The 17384-nt window shown below is 46.2% G+C and overlaps 1 protein-coding gene across 1 annotated transcript in view; it reads right to left on the bottom strand.

Moving 5' to 3' along the window:
* Positions 1–785: 785 nt before the first annotated feature.
* The window catches only part of DCBLD1 (discoidin, CUB and LCCL domain containing 1), a 54010-nt gene continuing 37411 nt past the window's right edge, over positions 786–17384 (bottom strand). The window contains exons 7-15 of the mRNA XM_068162292.1: positions 17016–17056; positions 15492–15707; positions 14759–14889; positions 11280–11427; positions 10600–10716; positions 8913–9003; positions 7879–7928; positions 6210–6329; positions 786–3235 (exon numbers count right to left, since the gene is read on the bottom strand). Of these exons, the coding sequence (XP_068018393.1) occupies positions 2718–3235; positions 6210–6329; positions 7879–7928; positions 8913–9003; positions 10600–10716; positions 11280–11427; positions 14759–14889; positions 15492–15707; positions 17016–17056 (1432 nt within the window). The 3' untranslated portion in view covers positions 786–2717. The remainder of the gene's footprint in view (positions 3236–6209; positions 6330–7878; positions 7929–8912; positions 9004–10599; positions 10717–11279; positions 11428–14758; positions 14890–15491; positions 15708–17015; positions 17057–17384) is intronic.

Genomic DNA, 17384 nt, shown 5'->3' with positions numbered 1-17384 from the left:
AAGACTTATGTTCCCCCCACTCAGCAGTCACTCAGACGTGAACCATGAAGCACCATGGCAGTGACTGGGAGTGATTCCCGAGCTGCTGCACTCTGGCAGCACCAAGCCACTGACACAAGGATAAAGGAAAAGTTTGGGGATTTATTTTAAGCCATCTTTTTGCAGTTTTGCAGGGTTTCTTTGAGGCTGGGAAGGGTGAAAACAAGGTGCAAATTGAGACCTAACTTTTCATTGGGCTAACCTCAGCTGTGTTGAGGGGCGTGCATGGCAGCAGAAATGGGCACACGCTACCAAAACTCCTTTGACACTTGTAGCATACTGCAGATGGAGTGCTGGAGGCATGTGAAAAGATTATCATAAAACAAGCAGTGTCATCTGCTGCCTGACCCTGCTGCATTATCTAGGTGCCTCATTAGGTGGGGAGCAGCCCTGATTACTGCTTGTTTGTAAAGTGACAAGTCAGGCTAATGAGCTGCGTGGGTGGAGTATTGGTTTCAGGCTCATCAGGAGGGCATCCTCATCCTTCCCTCAATTATATGCATCCAGCAGCAGGGCTGGGCACAGACGTTTGCTCGTGGGTGCCGCTTCTCCAGAGCTTATGGCCAGGCTAAATGGGGCACCGAGAGAAGCTTTTTATAGCCTGTCACACCAGGACCATGCATCGCAACAGCACAACTGGCACTTTTGCAGGGTGTAAGGAGCTCTTCTTTCTCACCCTGCCAGATATGTGACGAGAGTGGGCGTGCAGCGATGATCAAGTCACCGAGCGAAGCAGCAGAGCTGTGTGACTGATTTACAAATCCCAGTGTTCTTTATTTACACAGACATGTAAACAACAGAAGGTAAACAACACCGCCCGGCTCGGTCTAACAAACAGGCTGCTGCTGTTTCACTTCAGGACCTGAGGTGTTTTAGACATTTCACAGAAACTGTATTGACAGCAAACACAGGCAGGCTACGAGGTTACCTTGACTCTCTCTCTTCTCTGCACAGGAATCACATGCATAGTGTGCAGCACGAGGGACTGGTACCACTGAGGCCACAAAGCAAGCAGATGCAGCAAAGGACCCATACAGAGCTTGGCTATGGCTGGGGTTGGAAACACTTGTGAGCAGTATCACTGCAACTGGTCTGTACTCTGGCATCACTTTACATCCAAGGATCACAGAATGGTTTGGGTTGGAAGGGACCTTAAACCTCTTCTGGTTCCAACCCCTCCTGCCATGGGCAGGGACAGCTCCTACTCGACCAGGTTCCTCAAGGCCTCTAAAAGCACTTTGCAAACCGACTATGAATCCTCATTTGCATCCTTTGCAAATCACCTCCCATTTACACCCAAGGAAAGGGAGGGCCTTTAGCTAGTGGCTTTCCCTGAGCTCAGGTTTTCCTGGTCTCTTCTCACAACCTTGTACAATAAATATAGCACCATTCTTCCTTCCCAAAAGTGTATCACAGCTTAGGACAAGCTTTTGAGTTCAAAGTGATGCTCTGAGCAGCGCAGGTGGAAGGGCAGCGCGCAGTCCCAGTTGAGACCAGATGTTGTTTTGCTTCAGCTGGAAGGGGAACCAGCTGCTGTGCAATCCATTGCACCCATCCCCGCGGAAGTATGTCCAAGAACAGACTGAAGGGTAACATTAGCTGCAAAAGACAAACTGTTTGAAAACAACTGTGCTGATCTGCTGCCTTGCAAGGTTGACTGCAACAGTGAGCCATACACAGACTGTGTTTCATGTAGCCAAAATATTTCAAATAGAATTGTTACACTACAGTTGTAAGACAGAAAAATACCTACTGGAGACAGGAAGAGTTCAGGAAGTTTGCTGCTTTGTGCCAAGGAACAAATTTCCTTGTAGTTGAGCAGCAAAAGCATCAGCCAGGGCTTGAATGAGATTTAATTCTCAGCTGTAAATTCTCATTTTGGTTCCACACATGCTTCCTGGAGAACAGAAAAGCTGAACTGAGAGGTGTTGGGTTTGATGCTTGGTTGTTTTGTTTGTATTGCAGAGTGATCACTGTGGTTTGAACCCAAAACTGGTTTCAGCCTTTCTACCCATTTCTAACATGGGTAGCAAGTTAGGCTCAGCTCATATGCTAGATCAAATTCAAGCATGTAAGAACTGCTGCTAAAAAAGCAGTCAGAAAAGTGGTTTTTTTGAGCACAGTATTTGGATGCTCAGCTGCCTTTTCTTGTGCACATTATGCTTCAAGTAGTTTTACTTCTGCTCTCCCAGTAAGAACTACAGTGATGCCCTGTCTTGAGTCATCGTAGGAAAGGAGATGAATCACAATTCTCGAATACTCTGTTTACAGCTGCCAGCACAACAGTAGGTAAAACAAAGATGGAGAGAGAGGCAGGCCTGGTTGTCTTAAATAGGCATTTCTGCAATCCTTTCAATCTTCCAGGTGAAAAAGGAAACTTAAGAAATTCTCCTTAAATAAAAGCTATGTACAAATTGCACACATTGCAAGTGGAGCACTGAGATCAGTTACAGCAAATAAGATGTACAGTCTTCACTGATAACATCTCTCTTGCTATAAACAGTGATAAACAGCATATGCTTTCTTCAGATGTCAGAACCCAGCAAGACTGAAATATTATGTACACAGGGCTTGTTTGCCTTCTGCCTCCCACAGCAGAGTCCCTCCAAACTCCGCTTCCCGCTTCAGAAGGCGGTGCGGTGCCGCTCCTGCGCACCAGGTCTCTCCGGCTGGGCACATCACAAGAGAGCTGTCATTGCTGTCTGGCTTATGGGCTTTAGGCAGTCTCTGGGTGTTGAGTAGCCCTCGCTCCCCAGGCCGTTGGGCTGGGGTTTCTGGTAGTCCGTGCTGTAGCTGATGGAGGTCAGGACACCGTTGGCTTTGGGTTTGTCGTAGTTCAGGACACTCTGGGGTGTCTGATAGTCTCCGTTCCTGGTGTCGGTCGTAGCTGAAGCAGAGAAGCTGCCAGCGGGGAGGGAGTGTTTCTGAGACGAGGCCACGGGTACGTTGTAGCCGTTCTCAGAGGGGAAGTTGTTTTCTCTTGCCGTGTGCCGCTCGATGATGGGGGTGGCGTATTCAGGCTCTTGGCTGGCCAGGGGCAGAGCATACTCGTGTCGGTTACCTCTGTGTGGACAGTGATAGTGATTTTCAAACTCTAAACTCCCTCTTCTTCCCTCATCTTTTGCATCCATGGGTCGAAAAGTGGATCCTTTCCGTGTTACTGTCCCAGTCCCAATCATGAGAGGCTGCTGATAATCTAAAAGGAAGCAAGAACTGCTCAATAAGGCATAGACTGGTTATTTTGTGTGTCTAACACTTATGCATGGACAAGTATTTTGTGGTAAGAAATGCCTGTTATTCTATCAAACACATGGTTATCAGGAATGTGAGGAAACCCTTCCCCAAAGCATGTCCTATAACTTCCCTGAGCAAGCAAGTCTTGCAGAACATGGCAGAAGCTCTTCCATGGAGGAGTTCCAACCTGCCTCCCCTTTTCCTGCTCCCTCCTTCCCCTTCCCTCCTGCCCACCCAAGTAAATTCACATCATTTCTGCAGTATACTCAAAAGCCCTAAAAAAAAAAACCAAACAAGAAGCCAACAATATATTAGCAGCAAACTGGACAAAGGATGTTGCATGAAGATACACAAATGAGAGGTTCTGAACACCGAGTGTTCCACTTTTGGAATAATTAAAATGCCTGGAGGATTCTTAGCGAGCCGACCAAGCGCTGGCTTTATTTAAAAGGCATTTTGCAGTAGCTGAGTGACAAGAAGGATGGAGCTAGGCAGAACGGCAGCCAAGAGAGTCAAAGGAAGTGTGAAACATGCTAAGCCAGCTCAGCACTGCTGCGGGAGTGTGAGGGGAGAAAAGTCCTGGAGGAGAGGTGGGCCCAGTGCCGCCAGAGGAACCAGGCGGTCGCCCTGGTCAAGGCGGACAGCAGGGATAGAGCTGGGGATGGGCAAACAGCCTGAAGAGGAGCAAGAAGAGAGATGGAGAGAGCATGGCCTCCACAAGCGCCTGTTTGCACCTCTAGTTGAGGCAGATGCCAGGCTGCCATATGAGATCAGGACTAAAAAAGGGGTTTCAGAAAATCCAGTGAAGCTATTATGAGAAAATTCACCGTTGTAGCTTTCTCGCTTTGGTGCTGGTGACAATCTCTCATGGATGCAGAGGGTGGCCTGAACAGCTCTGGTAAGTGACACTGCTAAAGTATCATGTTTTGAGGCAGGCGTGAAGAAGGGAGTGCAGTTTCTGTTCTGGCACCGTGGCTCATCTGACATGAGCGTCAAATTGGATCCCATATGTCCTGTGAATCTTTTTGGCAGCTCCTGGCTATGTCCCAAACTTCAGCATGTAGGGTGAGGGTGTGATGATACTTCACTAACTAAGTGGTGCAGCTCTCCCTGGCACCACTGCTGCCATCCCCAGCAATTTCCCTCGCTCAGGATGAAGCATCTCCACTTGCTCCTTTGAGAACTGGCAGGCAGCCGGGGACTCGAAGGGAGGGAATTTCATGTGGCATATCAAGCTCTATGCAAGTTGCATACCCTCTGCAGTTAAATTATTAAATGGCACATTTCTGGGCTGCATTCACATGTTTATGTTTACCATTTTTAAGGAGACTGTAGGTGAAATGCTGAGGCTGAGGAGCTGCCTGGCCAGGCTAGGAGTTAAGACACAAATGTGGCAGGAGGAGAGGATGGAGAGAGCAAAGGCTCCCCAGACACGGCCCAAGGAGCCTGACAACCCTGCTTGTGAGCAAACTTTATCCCATTCCTTCATGAAATGAAGCTGCTTTATAGACCTCTGTGTATTTATACTGAAAACTTCTGCAAAGGATTGAAACCATCCTTGAAAGATATCCAAGGTAGCACCATATGGAATTACAGGAACCATCCATTTGTTTTTTAAATGTATTTCTCTGCCAAACACATTGGAGAAATTTGAAGGAATTGCTAGGGTCTGGAGGCTGGAAACAGCAAATTAATCCTTCTGGAAGATTGCTGCTCACTGAGCCCATGAGATGGTTGGTCTCATTGGCCTTTCCAGACAGTACATCTTACCCTGCCTAGTTCAGTCTAAATATCCCCCCCCAGGATTCAAGTAGTACTGAGGTGGGAATTTGCTCCATCCAACCAGTGACCTGGAGCTGAACTGGCACAGAAGAAAAGCACTGTGGTTGTGTGTTGTTGTTGTTTTCATTCTTTCTCATCTACCTGCTTCCACTTGGAGGGTCTCATCTCCAAAATAGGGAAAAGCTACACAGGGATCTCAGCACAGCTTCCAGAGGGGCATGAAATCCCCCCACAAGCCAAGCAATTTCTTTCTGTGCTTAGCAGCAAGGGGCAATACATTTTGTTCCATTTCTAGAGACTTTTGTGTTTAAATTGAAATGAATAAAATCAGCCAGCAAATGCAAACTGTCCTGTCCTAGGCACATTTTTGTACTGCATCCATGCCTGAATGCCTTCCCTGGTTACCTTCAGCTGTAACAATGTGAGAATCAGGAAATCTTTCCCAACAACTCCAAGAACAAAAATTCTGAGTCTCTTCCCCACTAATATATTTACCTGCTTCACTATAAATAGAATAGAATTAACCAGGTTGAAGAGACCTTTGAGATCATAGAGTCCAACCCATCATCCAACACTAATTAACTAAACCATGGCACCAAGCGCCCCATCCAGTCTCTTCCTAAACACTTCCAGTGATGGTGACTCCACCACCTCCCTGGGCAGCACATTCCAATGGCCAATCTCTCTCTCTGGGAAGAACTTCTTCCTAACATCCAGCCTAAACCTTCCCTGGTGCAGCTTGAGACTGTGTCCTCTTGTTCTGGTGCTGGTTGCCTGGGAGAAGAGACCGATTCCCCACTTGTCTACAACCTCTCTTCAGGTAGTTGTAGAGAGCAATAAGGTCTGCCCTGAGCCTCCTCTTCTCCAGGCTAAGCAACCCCAGCTCCCTCAGCCTCTCCTCACAGGGCTGTGCTCCAAACCCCTCCTCAGCTTTGTTGCCCTTCTCTGGACATGTTTCAGCAAGTCAACATCTTTCCTAAATTGAGGGGCCCAGAACTGCACAGAGGACTCAAGCTGTGGCCTAATCTTGCTTCTGAGCCTCCACTTGCATGAGAGCTGGAGCTTGTAACATGAATGCTTCAGCCCTCCCCCAGTTAGTTAGCTGCTCTGTATGCAGAGCAAAATGAGTGCATTGCAGGGGGAGGAATTGTTACCTGCCATGTCACTGGTGACGAGGTCTAGTTTTTGTGGTGTCTCCTTCTCATTATTATAGCTGATGGTGAATTCAGTTGACTGATGCCTGGTGAAAGGCTGCTTGATTTGTTTCCAACAACCTATGATAAAGAAATAAAAATAGGTCTATCAGCAAGTTAAATGCCTAGAATCTGAAGGCTTATCAGAAAGTTTAATTTCTGGTGCACTCCCTGCTGTCAATATATTCAAGCAGTTAAAAAAGCAAGACTAAAATGGACTGTTTGTTACAAGGCAAAAAAAAGCCCCCTACATTTGGAGGGTGAAAGGGAAAAAGTGAATCATCAGCTGGAATTTCCAAGTGAAAATGAAACTTTAGAGGATTTTCTTGGCAAGAAGGGCTCAAACTCTGTAGGTGCCTGCACTACTGGCTTAAAGTACCTCAGTAGAATACCAGCTTTAAATCAATTACATATTTTTGCCATGCCTTATCTGGCAAAAATAATGCTTCAAATGGCTTTTTTTTCCCCCCCTGTTTGTTTGTTTTTAGTAGGCTGACATGGCTTCCATGTTTTTGATATCTGAGCATCTGCTCTCATCAATTAATTTGTTCTCACAACACCCTTGAGACAGAAAAGAGAAAAAAACCCAGTGTCAGGCATTTGGCAGGAACCTGCAACAGGAGGTGTGTGGAGAGGTGGCTTTGACTCCAAGTACCAAGCCTGAGTCACAGGGGCTTAGGAGCTTGATTTGTGAAGCACACACACACAACAAATGAACTGACTGGGTATGAGGCTATCTCCAATTCCTTGGGATTTGTCCTCATTAGCAAGTGAGAAAGGCTTGTGCTGTGACCTCAAAAAATCATATTAGCAAATATGATGGTAAGTAGAAATTAATTTTCTAATGAGGGTGAGCTGCAGTGGGTAACAGCACTCCTTTCACTGCTGTCAGCACCTGCTGAGGGATGAAATTTCGGAGCTGAGCTACTGCAAAGCACTTGTCAAGAGACACATGAATTGCTTAGGTTCCTTTTCTTTATGGAAAGCCAAGATTCAGAAGGCTATTCCTCTATTGAGTTGGCTGGCCAGGAAAAACAGCTAAATCCCAACTTCCAAGCTGACAGGAGACCCCACTCCAGAAAGCATTACTGAGCAAGACAAAGAATGTACTTCCCTGGGGCTTTACAGGCATCTCCTAAAGCAAATCTCATATTCAGATTTTACACTTGAAGTACAGCTCAGTATTGTTGGGCTTTATAAATACAGTTCCAACCAGGGAGGGCAGTGAGATGGAAATATTAAAGCCATCAAAGATTATTAGCCCTCACTCTCTCGGAGAAAAGCAATCCCCTCTGCTGCGGGGGAAAACAAAAGGAAAGCAGCAAATATCTGCAAAAAGGTGTTTTGGAGGAGTGAAGGAAAGGGAGGGCACCTGGGAGCACTCTTACACGCTAATTTATGCACTCTGTATAATAGATCTTTTGCTAATTGCCTTTCTGTCATAGAAACCAAATTATATTGTTTCTCAGGGCGCTGCGCTAGGACGACACAAGTGGGATTATCATTTGCTGTTTGCCTTGTGTGAAGAGGTGAATCTGAAGGAGGAAACGTGATGCTATTTCATAAGCATGTCATGCTTAATTGCTGAAACCCCTTCCCATTGGCCCAATGGACAGGACTCTGCACTAACCTGATTTCTGAGCACTGGATAATCCATAAGAAAGTCCTTTGGCTTCTCGCCTGCAAGGAGAGGAAAGCATTTAGAAACATCTAACCTCACAGCATTTCAGCTTTGTGCCTCAGCTCCAGCAGAGAGAGCCTTTGTCTTAGTGGCTTAGGACAACATTTCAGGTCGAGTCCCTGGAGGGTGGTGTTTACTAGAACCTAAAGCAATCAAACCAGCCTTGTGACATTTCATTTCTCCCCATCTACACGCAAGCTGTGAGTGCTGGTGTTCAAATTTCTTGTGCCTGGCACTCATCAGTTTGATGTGTCCATGTCTATGTGTGTCACTGTATGTTTGCTCTTCTGACTTCTTTGGGAATCCAGGGCAGAGCTGGGTACCAGTAGTGATTAAGCAACATCACCAGGGCATTGCTTTTATACTTCCAAATCTCCATCTGCTGACAGAAGCACTTCCTGGCTCTACAAGCAAGTGCAGGTTCATGTGAATGGCCATTTAGGAGGAGCCACAGTTAGCAGTGCTGCTTCCAGCCCTCTGACCTGAGAAATGAAGTAGCTTAGCTTTAGCTGATCACCTCTGGGTGTGCAACTCCTTACAGCTGTGCTCTGCTTCCAGCCTGATCGGTTAAGAGACCAGGAAGCAGAAACACAACAGGAGAGAAGAAAACGATCCAGATAGATAGCTCAAATTATCCCTTCACTAAGTTATTACTTGGCTTTGGTGTGGAGACTCTTCTGTCTTTGATTGCTTTACAACTTAGCATTTGTGGGTGTGTGTAGGCTGAAGAGAACAGTCAGCCACCTTGGATTGTAAACTGCGGGGGTGCAGTTCTGGGTGCTTTACCTTCATTTTAGTCTGACTATGGGAGATGTACAATGGGAAATACAATGTACAGAAACACAACATGAGTTCTGCATAAAGGAAAGCTGCTGAACAGGATCAGTTTCCAGCTCCCTGGTAAAGAGGCTCTGGAGAGGGCACACAGTTGTGCTGAGCTAGGTAGCCACAAAGACCTCCTCTGACAAAAGCCAGTGTCTTACTTGCGTAGGGCTGCACAGATACAAATTCCAGAGAACAGGAACAGACACAGCACGATGAGGACAGGGACAATTATAGCTGTAAGCTTTAAGCCTGCATGAGGGAAAAAAAAAGGAACATTTTAAAAGGCAAATTACTCTGAAGCTGGTATTTTTTACTACAGAGAATACAGGGAAAGGCAGATAATCTTGCAGGAACGCTCCATGCAAGAGAGCATGAAGATGCAAATCTGCAAGACCGCTCCTCAGCCATCGTTGGTTGCCATGCATCTATGTGGAACAGCATTGAGCTGAAGGAGTTAAATATCCTTTCTCAAGGCTGACACTTAACATCTGTATGCATCCTTACAAAGAACAGTTCTTTGTTATTACACACTAGGTAGCTTCTAAAAAGCCACTTGCACACGCTCTGTTTTCAGTTGCTTATAAAACTGCCAAATAAGGCTGCAATTTTACATGCTGAGTAGCTGGCTCCTGCTGAACTGGTTGAAACACTTCAGTCAAAATAATTCAAAGATTTCCAGGAGTGGAGCTGGGGAAAAAAACCTTTGGCTCCTGTTAAATTCTAATATGACATAGTTTAGAGCAGGGATTTGAAAATTAGCAGTGGAGTGACTCTTGTGGCAGGTGGGCACCATTTACCATTCCTTGAGACACTTCCCAGGCTGTAAGAATTAGGTGTCCATGGGGTGTTTACAGCTTAGCAGAAGAAATCTCAGTGGATTCAGTTTTCATGGATACAATTTACCCATATTGCTGCACAGATGAGCTGAGCTTTGCTCTTGGCAAGAGCAATGGAGTTGCAGGAGAATTTGGGATTGCTTCTTACAACCAGAGGTGGTTTGTTTTTTTCCACAGAGACATTCCTACATCTATCAGCTACCTAAGGAGTAGCCAGTGTTTGGTGCAGTGAGTTTGGTAACTCCTGCCTAGCTATGGGTCCACCTGTCAGGATAAGCAGCAAATTTTGTTTGTTTGCTTTTTAAGGTCTAACCAAATTAGCTCCACAATACTAAAGGATGAAGACTGCAAATTCAGGGAGAAGTATGTGAATTAAGGCTGTCTGAGTCTCTAAGAACACAGGTGTTATGGAAAATGTTTCACTGAGCACATGTGCACTGCTATATGGTGCTTAGAGATGGGGGCCTGCTCTGGGAGAAGGCAACATTTATCCATGATCACTGCCCAGGCAGGTGGTGGAGGTCCTATCCCTGGAGATATTTAGGTGAGGTTGGATGCATCTCTGAGCAACCTGATCTAATTGGGGATGTTCCTGTGCACTTCAGGGGGATTGGACTAGATAACCTTTAAAGATCCTTTCCAACCCAGTGCATCTGTGATATTACAGAAAATACAAGGAAGAGAGAGTGAGGAAAAACCTCTTCAAAAAGATGCTGATGAATGCTCAGTATAGTCCCTTGAGCCACCTACCAAGCATGGCAAATAAACCAATATGACAGGGGAAGCAGAGCCTGATGTTTCACACATCAAGGAAAATTAAGGCTTTCAATCTCTTTCTGTGCCTTAAGACAAAAGAATGCTATGCTCCTCCCTCTTCTTTCTGCTGTTAACCTTTAATAAAGTCTGAAGGGAAAACAGAAGTTTTGGGTTGTGAGAAAGTTTAAAGTTCACCCAGGCTGAGCTGAAGACGTGACGCATCCTACAGAAATGTAGTATTAGGCAGTGTTACCCAAGTTAGTTTCTTCTGATGGGATGGGCTCTGTAACAGTCCTGTCTTCTTTTCCAAGGGAGGTCTCTGTGCTCTGACTTGGCTTTTGCCACATTGAATGGGTAAATGAACTATTAGCTGTAAAAGAGAAAGGGACATGACCTTTACCATCACCTCACCAGTGGGTGTCCGCCACATCACCATATGCATCACCACATGCAGCGTATGATTTATCTGGAAGGCTCTGAGTGCCAGAGTCAGGACCCTTGAGGGCCAACTGTAGGCTGGAGGAACAGTGTTGGTGGTAGGGCTTCAACTGGCAGCCCTGTGCTGACCACCTCAGCTGTCAATAACAGCCCACAGGGTTTTTATAGGGACCTGTTTCCAGGCTGAACCTGACCACAGAATGACTGCTTATTAAGGAAGAAATTCTTTACAGTGAGGGTGGTGAGACACTGGAACAGGTTGCCCAGGGAAGTCATGGATGCCACCTCCCTGGAGGTGTTGAAAACCATGTTGGATTGGGGTCTTGAGCAACCTGGTCTAGTGGAAGGTGTCCCTGCCCAGGGCAGTGGGGCGGAACTAGGTTATCTTTAAGGTCCCTTCCAACCCATTCTACGACTCTATTCTATGATCAGTGGCAATGGTAGCAGAGGAGGCTTTGGAGGCAGCATGGCTGTGGAGCAGTGCTTACCCCATACCTTGCATTATTCGACAGCCCATCAGCTCCAGCTTCAGTGCTATCCTTTGGTGCCAGGTCTGAGGGACGATTCGCACGTAACGAGCCACGATGGGAGGGATGAAGTTGTTGCGTACTACGTCACCAGAGTTGGAGTTGCCTTGGAATACCTGCAACGAGAGAGAAGCACATTGTTTGCCCTGTTCTCAAGGTCTCTTTCTTCAAAGTGTTCCTAACATGCAACTTCCAAGTTCCCCATTATTTGTTTAAGGATTTGGGGATTTTGGAATTGAGAAATCAGAAGTAAGAAATTCTTTCCAGTGAGGATGGTGAGACACTGGAACAGGTTGCCCAGGAAGATTGTGGATGCCTCCTCTTTTGAGGTGTTCAAGGCCAGGCTGGATGAGGTCTTGAGCAGCCAGATCTAGTGGAAGATGTCCCTGCTCATGACTGAAACTAGATGGTCTTCTAGGTCCTTTCCAACCCAAACCATTCTGTGAGTCTATGAAATAAATACTACAAAAAGAATCTTGGTTGGTCGGTTGGGTGTTGGTTTTTTTTGTTCGGGCCAATGACCACCTTCTTCTGTTAGCTTGGAGAAGAAATCTGTGTAATTTCTGGTCATTTCTTTGTTGCAGAGCACTACAGCACCCTTACTTGTGCAGCAGGGGAGAAAAATGTACAAAGGAAAACCTGAACTGTTTCTAAACCCTTTTGTCAAATGGTCAGCTTTCTGTATCAGGCTTGAAGAGTGACTATTAACTGCAGAGCTGTGTCTCCTTTTCCCTGCACTTAAACAGTATTTCCCAGAATGAGCTTAGCCTGCCTTCAGAACAGTAGTCCTTGCAAAATGAGTTCTTGGGGATGCTTCAGCATGGTCTAGGAAAGGCCCCTCAGTTTAGGAAGGAGGTTGACTTGCTGGAACGAGTCCAGAGAAGGGCAACGAAGTTAGTGAGGGGCTTGGAACACAAGCCCTATGAGGAGAGGCTGAGGGAGCTGGGGCTGCTTAGCCTGGAGAGGAGGAGACTCAGGGGTGACCTTATTGCTCTCTACAACTACCTGAAGGGGGGTTGTAAACAGGCAGAGGTTGGTCTCTTCTCCCAGGCAGCCAGCACCAGAACAAGAGGACACAGTCTCAGGCTGCACCAGGGGAAGTTCAGGGTGGAGGTCAGGAGGAAGTTTTACACAGAGAGAGTGATTGCCCATTGGAATGGACTGCCCGGGGAGGTGGTGGAGTCGCCGTCACTGGAGGTGTTCAGGAGGAGACTTGACAGGGTGCTTGGTTGCATGGGTTAGTTGATTAGGTGGTGTTGGGTGATAGGTTGGGCACGATGATCTTGAAGGTCTCTTCCAACCTGGTCTGGTCTATTCTATTCTATTCTATTCTATTCTATTCTATTCTATTCTATTCTATTCTATTCTATTCTATTCTATTCTATTCTATTCTATTCTATTCTATTCTATTCTATTCTATTCTATTCTATCTGATGAGGCAGGGAAGTGAGCTCAGCACATCATAAATATAAGGCCAGACCCCACGGGGTTCTGATGGGGCAGGTTTTGTCAGCTGAAACTAAGATCATCTACCATGCTTTCATAAGATTGTTTGCATCCAAGAAGCCACTGTGGAAAACTGCAAAGCTGCAGATTTTCAATAGCTAGCCTCCCCAGTTCAGCCACTGCTAGGTGGATTTATCACTTTTTTTTGGCCCCCAAGTTTAACATTCTAAAAATATGAAACCAGTTGACATTGTGCAGTGAAATTCCCTGCCCTACCAGCTAAGAAAAGCAGAGCTCCTAGAAAATCTTTCTACAGCTCTCCTGAGTTTTCAGAAACTGCCATCAGGACTGAGGACTACGAAGAGCTTTATCCTGAGGCAAGCTGAGCTCCCTCAGAAGTGCTGAGTGAAGGTCTGATTTTGAATGCTGTGGGTGTGGGGAGGGGGATTTTGGAGGTTTCTTGGCTTGAAAGGAAATGAGGTTTTCAGGGGAAAATGTTATTAGATGATGCTGTGCAGCAGCTGCAGGCACTAGGTGAACTGCTTTCACCTCTTCAGTACTACAGTCTCTCAGAGTCTGTGAAAGCTGTTGTGTGGACAGGTATTTTGGTGTAAGAACGCTTCTTTTTAAGTTCAGATACATCAATTCCTAACGGACACAGCCCATGTCCAGAGACTCATGTCAGAAAGTCCCTCCAGTGAGGTGCAGTCCCTGGTGAGCAGGAGCTCTGTCTGCAGGTGCAGCTTCCCCCAGCAGCTCTGTGCTGTTACAGAGCATAGAATGATAGGGGTTGGAAGGACCTCTGGAGATCATCTAGTCCACCCCTCTTGCACATTTTTCCCCAAGCTGGTTGTTTCACTTGAGGGAGGGAAGGTGGGCTGACCATCCCAGTGCATCTGAAGCTGACTCTGGGCTTTGCTGCTGCTATACAGACCAATGTTGCTGCACTGGGGCAGGGTTCCTAGCAAGGGCAAGTGCTGAGCTGAAGACTTCCCCAAGCAGCCTGTTGTACAACCCCAATGACAGTATTTTTGAAGGAAGGACGCACACATACACGTGCCTCCCCGTGTGGGTCTCAACATCAGCAAGCCCTGGATAGCTTCCTTGTTTTGACAAGCTTGCTATCTACTCCTTGGCTGTAAATTACACTGATGAGGACAACCCAGGTCTAGACAAGTCTGAAACTCCTAATCTTTTTTGACAGTGAAAGCTTGCCTTTCAAAGTCAGGGCAGCATACACATTAGTGCTCTGTGTTTTCCTACCCCTCCTGCTTTCCATGCAGAGCTACAGGCTGGGGTCAGAGTGGCTGGAGAGCAGCCAAACAGAAAGGAAACTGGGGGTGCTGCTTGACAGCTGACTGAACATGAGCCAGCAGTGTGCCCAAGTGGCCAAGGCCAATGGCATCCTGGCATACATCAAGAATAGTGTGGCCGGCAGGAGCAGGGAAGTTATTGTGCCCCTGTACTCTGCACTGGTTAGGCCACACCTTGAGTCCTGTGTCCAGTTCTGGGCTCCTCAGTTTAAGAAGGACATTGAGGTGCTTGAATGTGTCCAGAGAAGGGCAACAAGGCTGGGGAGAGGCCTCGAGCATAGCCCTGTGAGGAGAGGCTGAGGGAGCTGGGGTTGTTTAGCCTGGAGAAGAGGAGGCTCAGGGGAGACCTTATTGCTCTCTACAACTACCTGAAGGAAGGTGGTAGCCAGGAGGGTGTTGGTCACTTCTCCCAAGCAACCAGCACCAGAACAAGAGGACACAGTCTCAAGCTGTGCCAGGGGAAGTTTAGGCTCAAGGTGAGGAGATAGTTCTTCACTGAGAGAGTTTTTAGCCATTGGAATGTGCTGCTCAGGGAGGTGGTGGAGTCACCATCCCTGGAGGTGGTCAAGAGGGAATTGGATGTGGCACTTGGTGCCATGGTTTAGTAGTCATGAGGTCTGTGGTGACAGGTTGGACTTGATGATCTTTGAGGTCTCTTCCAACCTTGGTGATTCTGTGATTCCCTTACCTTTTCCTCGTTGCTCAGAATCCCTTTGTAAGTTCTCCACTTGGAGTTGTTATTTCTGTAGTTCATCGTAAACGTCTTCACAAAGAAGTCGAAGTTCAGCATAGTGGATCCAGAGCCAGTGGTCTTGATGCCTTTTAACAAATGGAAGATACACTTTCATTTGTTAGCTGTCATTTTGGAAAGGAGCATTTTCAAATGCAAACAGAGCAGCCAAAGCGATTTGGAGACTTCAGAGGGATGATGAATTTTTAACGGAGCTCATTAATTTGACTCCAGAAGTGGCAATTCCTGCTTGAAGTGATGGTTCCACATCAGCAGTCTTCAGATCTTTGGCAGCAACTGTTGTTTACATTTCTACAACTAAACCAGGAGTTGGAAACAGGAATCTCTTTCACCTGGGCCATTGTTTCAAAGGCTGTGACTTTGGTGTTACTTATTCATTCCAGAACTGCAATATTGATAAGGTCCTAAGCAATCATTTCTCATTCCAGACTCTACTGATCCCTGTATTTTGTTCTGGGCTTACAGCATGTTGGCAGATCAGGCATGCATGACAGTTGACTTCAATCCTACATCCTTAGAGGAAGAGCAGTCTTGTAAACAGCCATGATTTCTTAAACATGACAATACTATTCCTCAACACAGAACACTTAATGAGAGGCACAGTGCATGTAATGCTCTTCAACTGCATTGGGTCTCTTCTCCAGCTTCAAATAACCAGACAGTGACCCACCTGTTACTCTCTTCTTCTCTCCCAGGTCTATCTCCAACCATTCACGGTTGCTGCTGTGGTTAGAGGCCCAAGCCAGTCCTGGGACTTGAAGCCAAGCCTTGTCAGGAGACCATTGGAATAGCTGCCCGAATTCGTTGGTCTCCTCCCAGTAGGAAGATGCAGTAACCTGGCTCTTGGAGAGGAATCCCTCTTCCAGACTGAGGGATTTATTGCAGCCTAGGAGTCCCCACACAGACAGACAGAAGGAGTTATTTTGTGTTTTCACAGCATATTTTTACATTAGGCTAGCAACATATGATGAACACCCACAACAGCCAAGTCAGATGTTGCCTAATCTAGTGCTAGGCTGATGCTCTCCATTAAGCTGTAGTGTTTGCCAGTCAGTTTGCAGGGGATGATCCAGTACCAGAGAGCTGCAGTTCCTCTCTCCTTTACCATGTTAACTCCTACATACACAACACCTTCTGACTACACCTGCTATTTTTGTCATTTGGGGTTTCATCTTTGCAGTTCTGTCTCGTTCCTGTGAAGACTTCTTATATTTTTAACTTTTCCTGCTGAACCATAATATTTATGTTTGGAGATTGGCATGAACCGATTCTGCTGCTCAAACCCTCTCTCAGATGAAGGCACTGTGCCGACAGCAAGGCTTTACTGTAAATACTTTGTGATTCTCACCTGCTATTAGGGCTGGAAAAGTGGCTCATTAAAGGAGCTCCTTGATACTGCTGCCAAGAGGTGATATCATGACGATAATAGCTGCAGGTAAGCATTGCAACGCCCCTGAAGAACCCACAACATTTCTGCACATCAAGGTTCTTCACCAAAAAAAAAACCCAACCCAAAACAGGCCAGTGGAATAAGGTTTCAATTAAGTGAGAAATAATTCCTTGGCAGTTTCAAAGGCCTGTGCATGCTCTTCAGTTTTCAGTGGCATAGTAAATGATTTTCCTCTCTGATGACTGAAGTATAATTCAAATGAACGAGGGCGAACTTCTCCCCCCCCCCCCCCCCTTTGCCATTTTATGCAAATGAGCAGCTTGACAGATTAAAGACACTTCTGCATCTTGGAAAGTCATAAACAAAAACTCCTTCTGTATCAGTGCAATGTAAATATATCTTCATTCCTCCCATGTTTTCATCCTCGGATAACGAAGATGGAATTTAGAAATGTCTGAGGGGGAAACTGCTTCCATTTTCTGCCGCCTAAAGTACATAAAATGGAATTATCTGATTGCCATTCTTCATCTGCTGGCACCAGAAATGTGACAGCAAGGCACTGTTTCTGTTTCTCATCTCTGTGCATATGACCTATTCCTCTGCTGTGTTTCTCTCTAAGCTCGCTTCGCCTCCCTTCAATGTTTTGATTCGCCTGCCGGTTTGAAAAGGGAAAACTGCTGTCCTAAAATATTCTTCCTAGACACAGCCCTGACGTTCTCCTGATTACTTTTCAAACCTTTCACAGAAAATGCTTCACCAAAAAGGTAACGTTTGAATAGCTAAAAATAAAGCCATTATTCTTACCATTTGAAGTAAATATAAACCGCTTATCTGACAGCGAGCCACTGCAAGAGAAGGGGGGGGGGGAAAAGAAGGTAATTCAGCCTTTCAGGAGGTGCTCACAGGAATGCTGAGCCCCAGTTCCACAGTCACCCTTTATCTAGGAAAAATATCTCTGCCCAGAGAGCTGCTTGCTTTGCTGGCTGGTCCCTAACCCCCACAAGAGCACTGTTGTGCACCTCTCAAGGTGACTGAATTCAGAGCAGTTTGTAATGCTTTTGAGTGTTTGTTATACTTTAAAGTGACGTCCCATCCCATTAGCCTGTTGTCCTGTTCCACTCTGGAAAGGTTTCCCTTCTGCTCCTCAGACCAGCAATGTGAGAACATTCAAAA

Source organism: Melanerpes formicivorus, unplaced genomic scaffold (assembly GCF_026170545.1).
Source record: "Melanerpes formicivorus ecotype bairdi unplaced genomic scaffold, bMelFor1.0.p_v2 SCAF_63, whole genome shotgun sequence".
Lineage (NCBI taxonomy): Eukaryota > Metazoa > Chordata > Aves > Piciformes > Picidae > Melanerpes > Melanerpes formicivorus.
The sequence above is the reverse complement of the archived record's forward strand: the minus strand, read 5'-3'. Positions and strand labels throughout refer to the sequence as shown.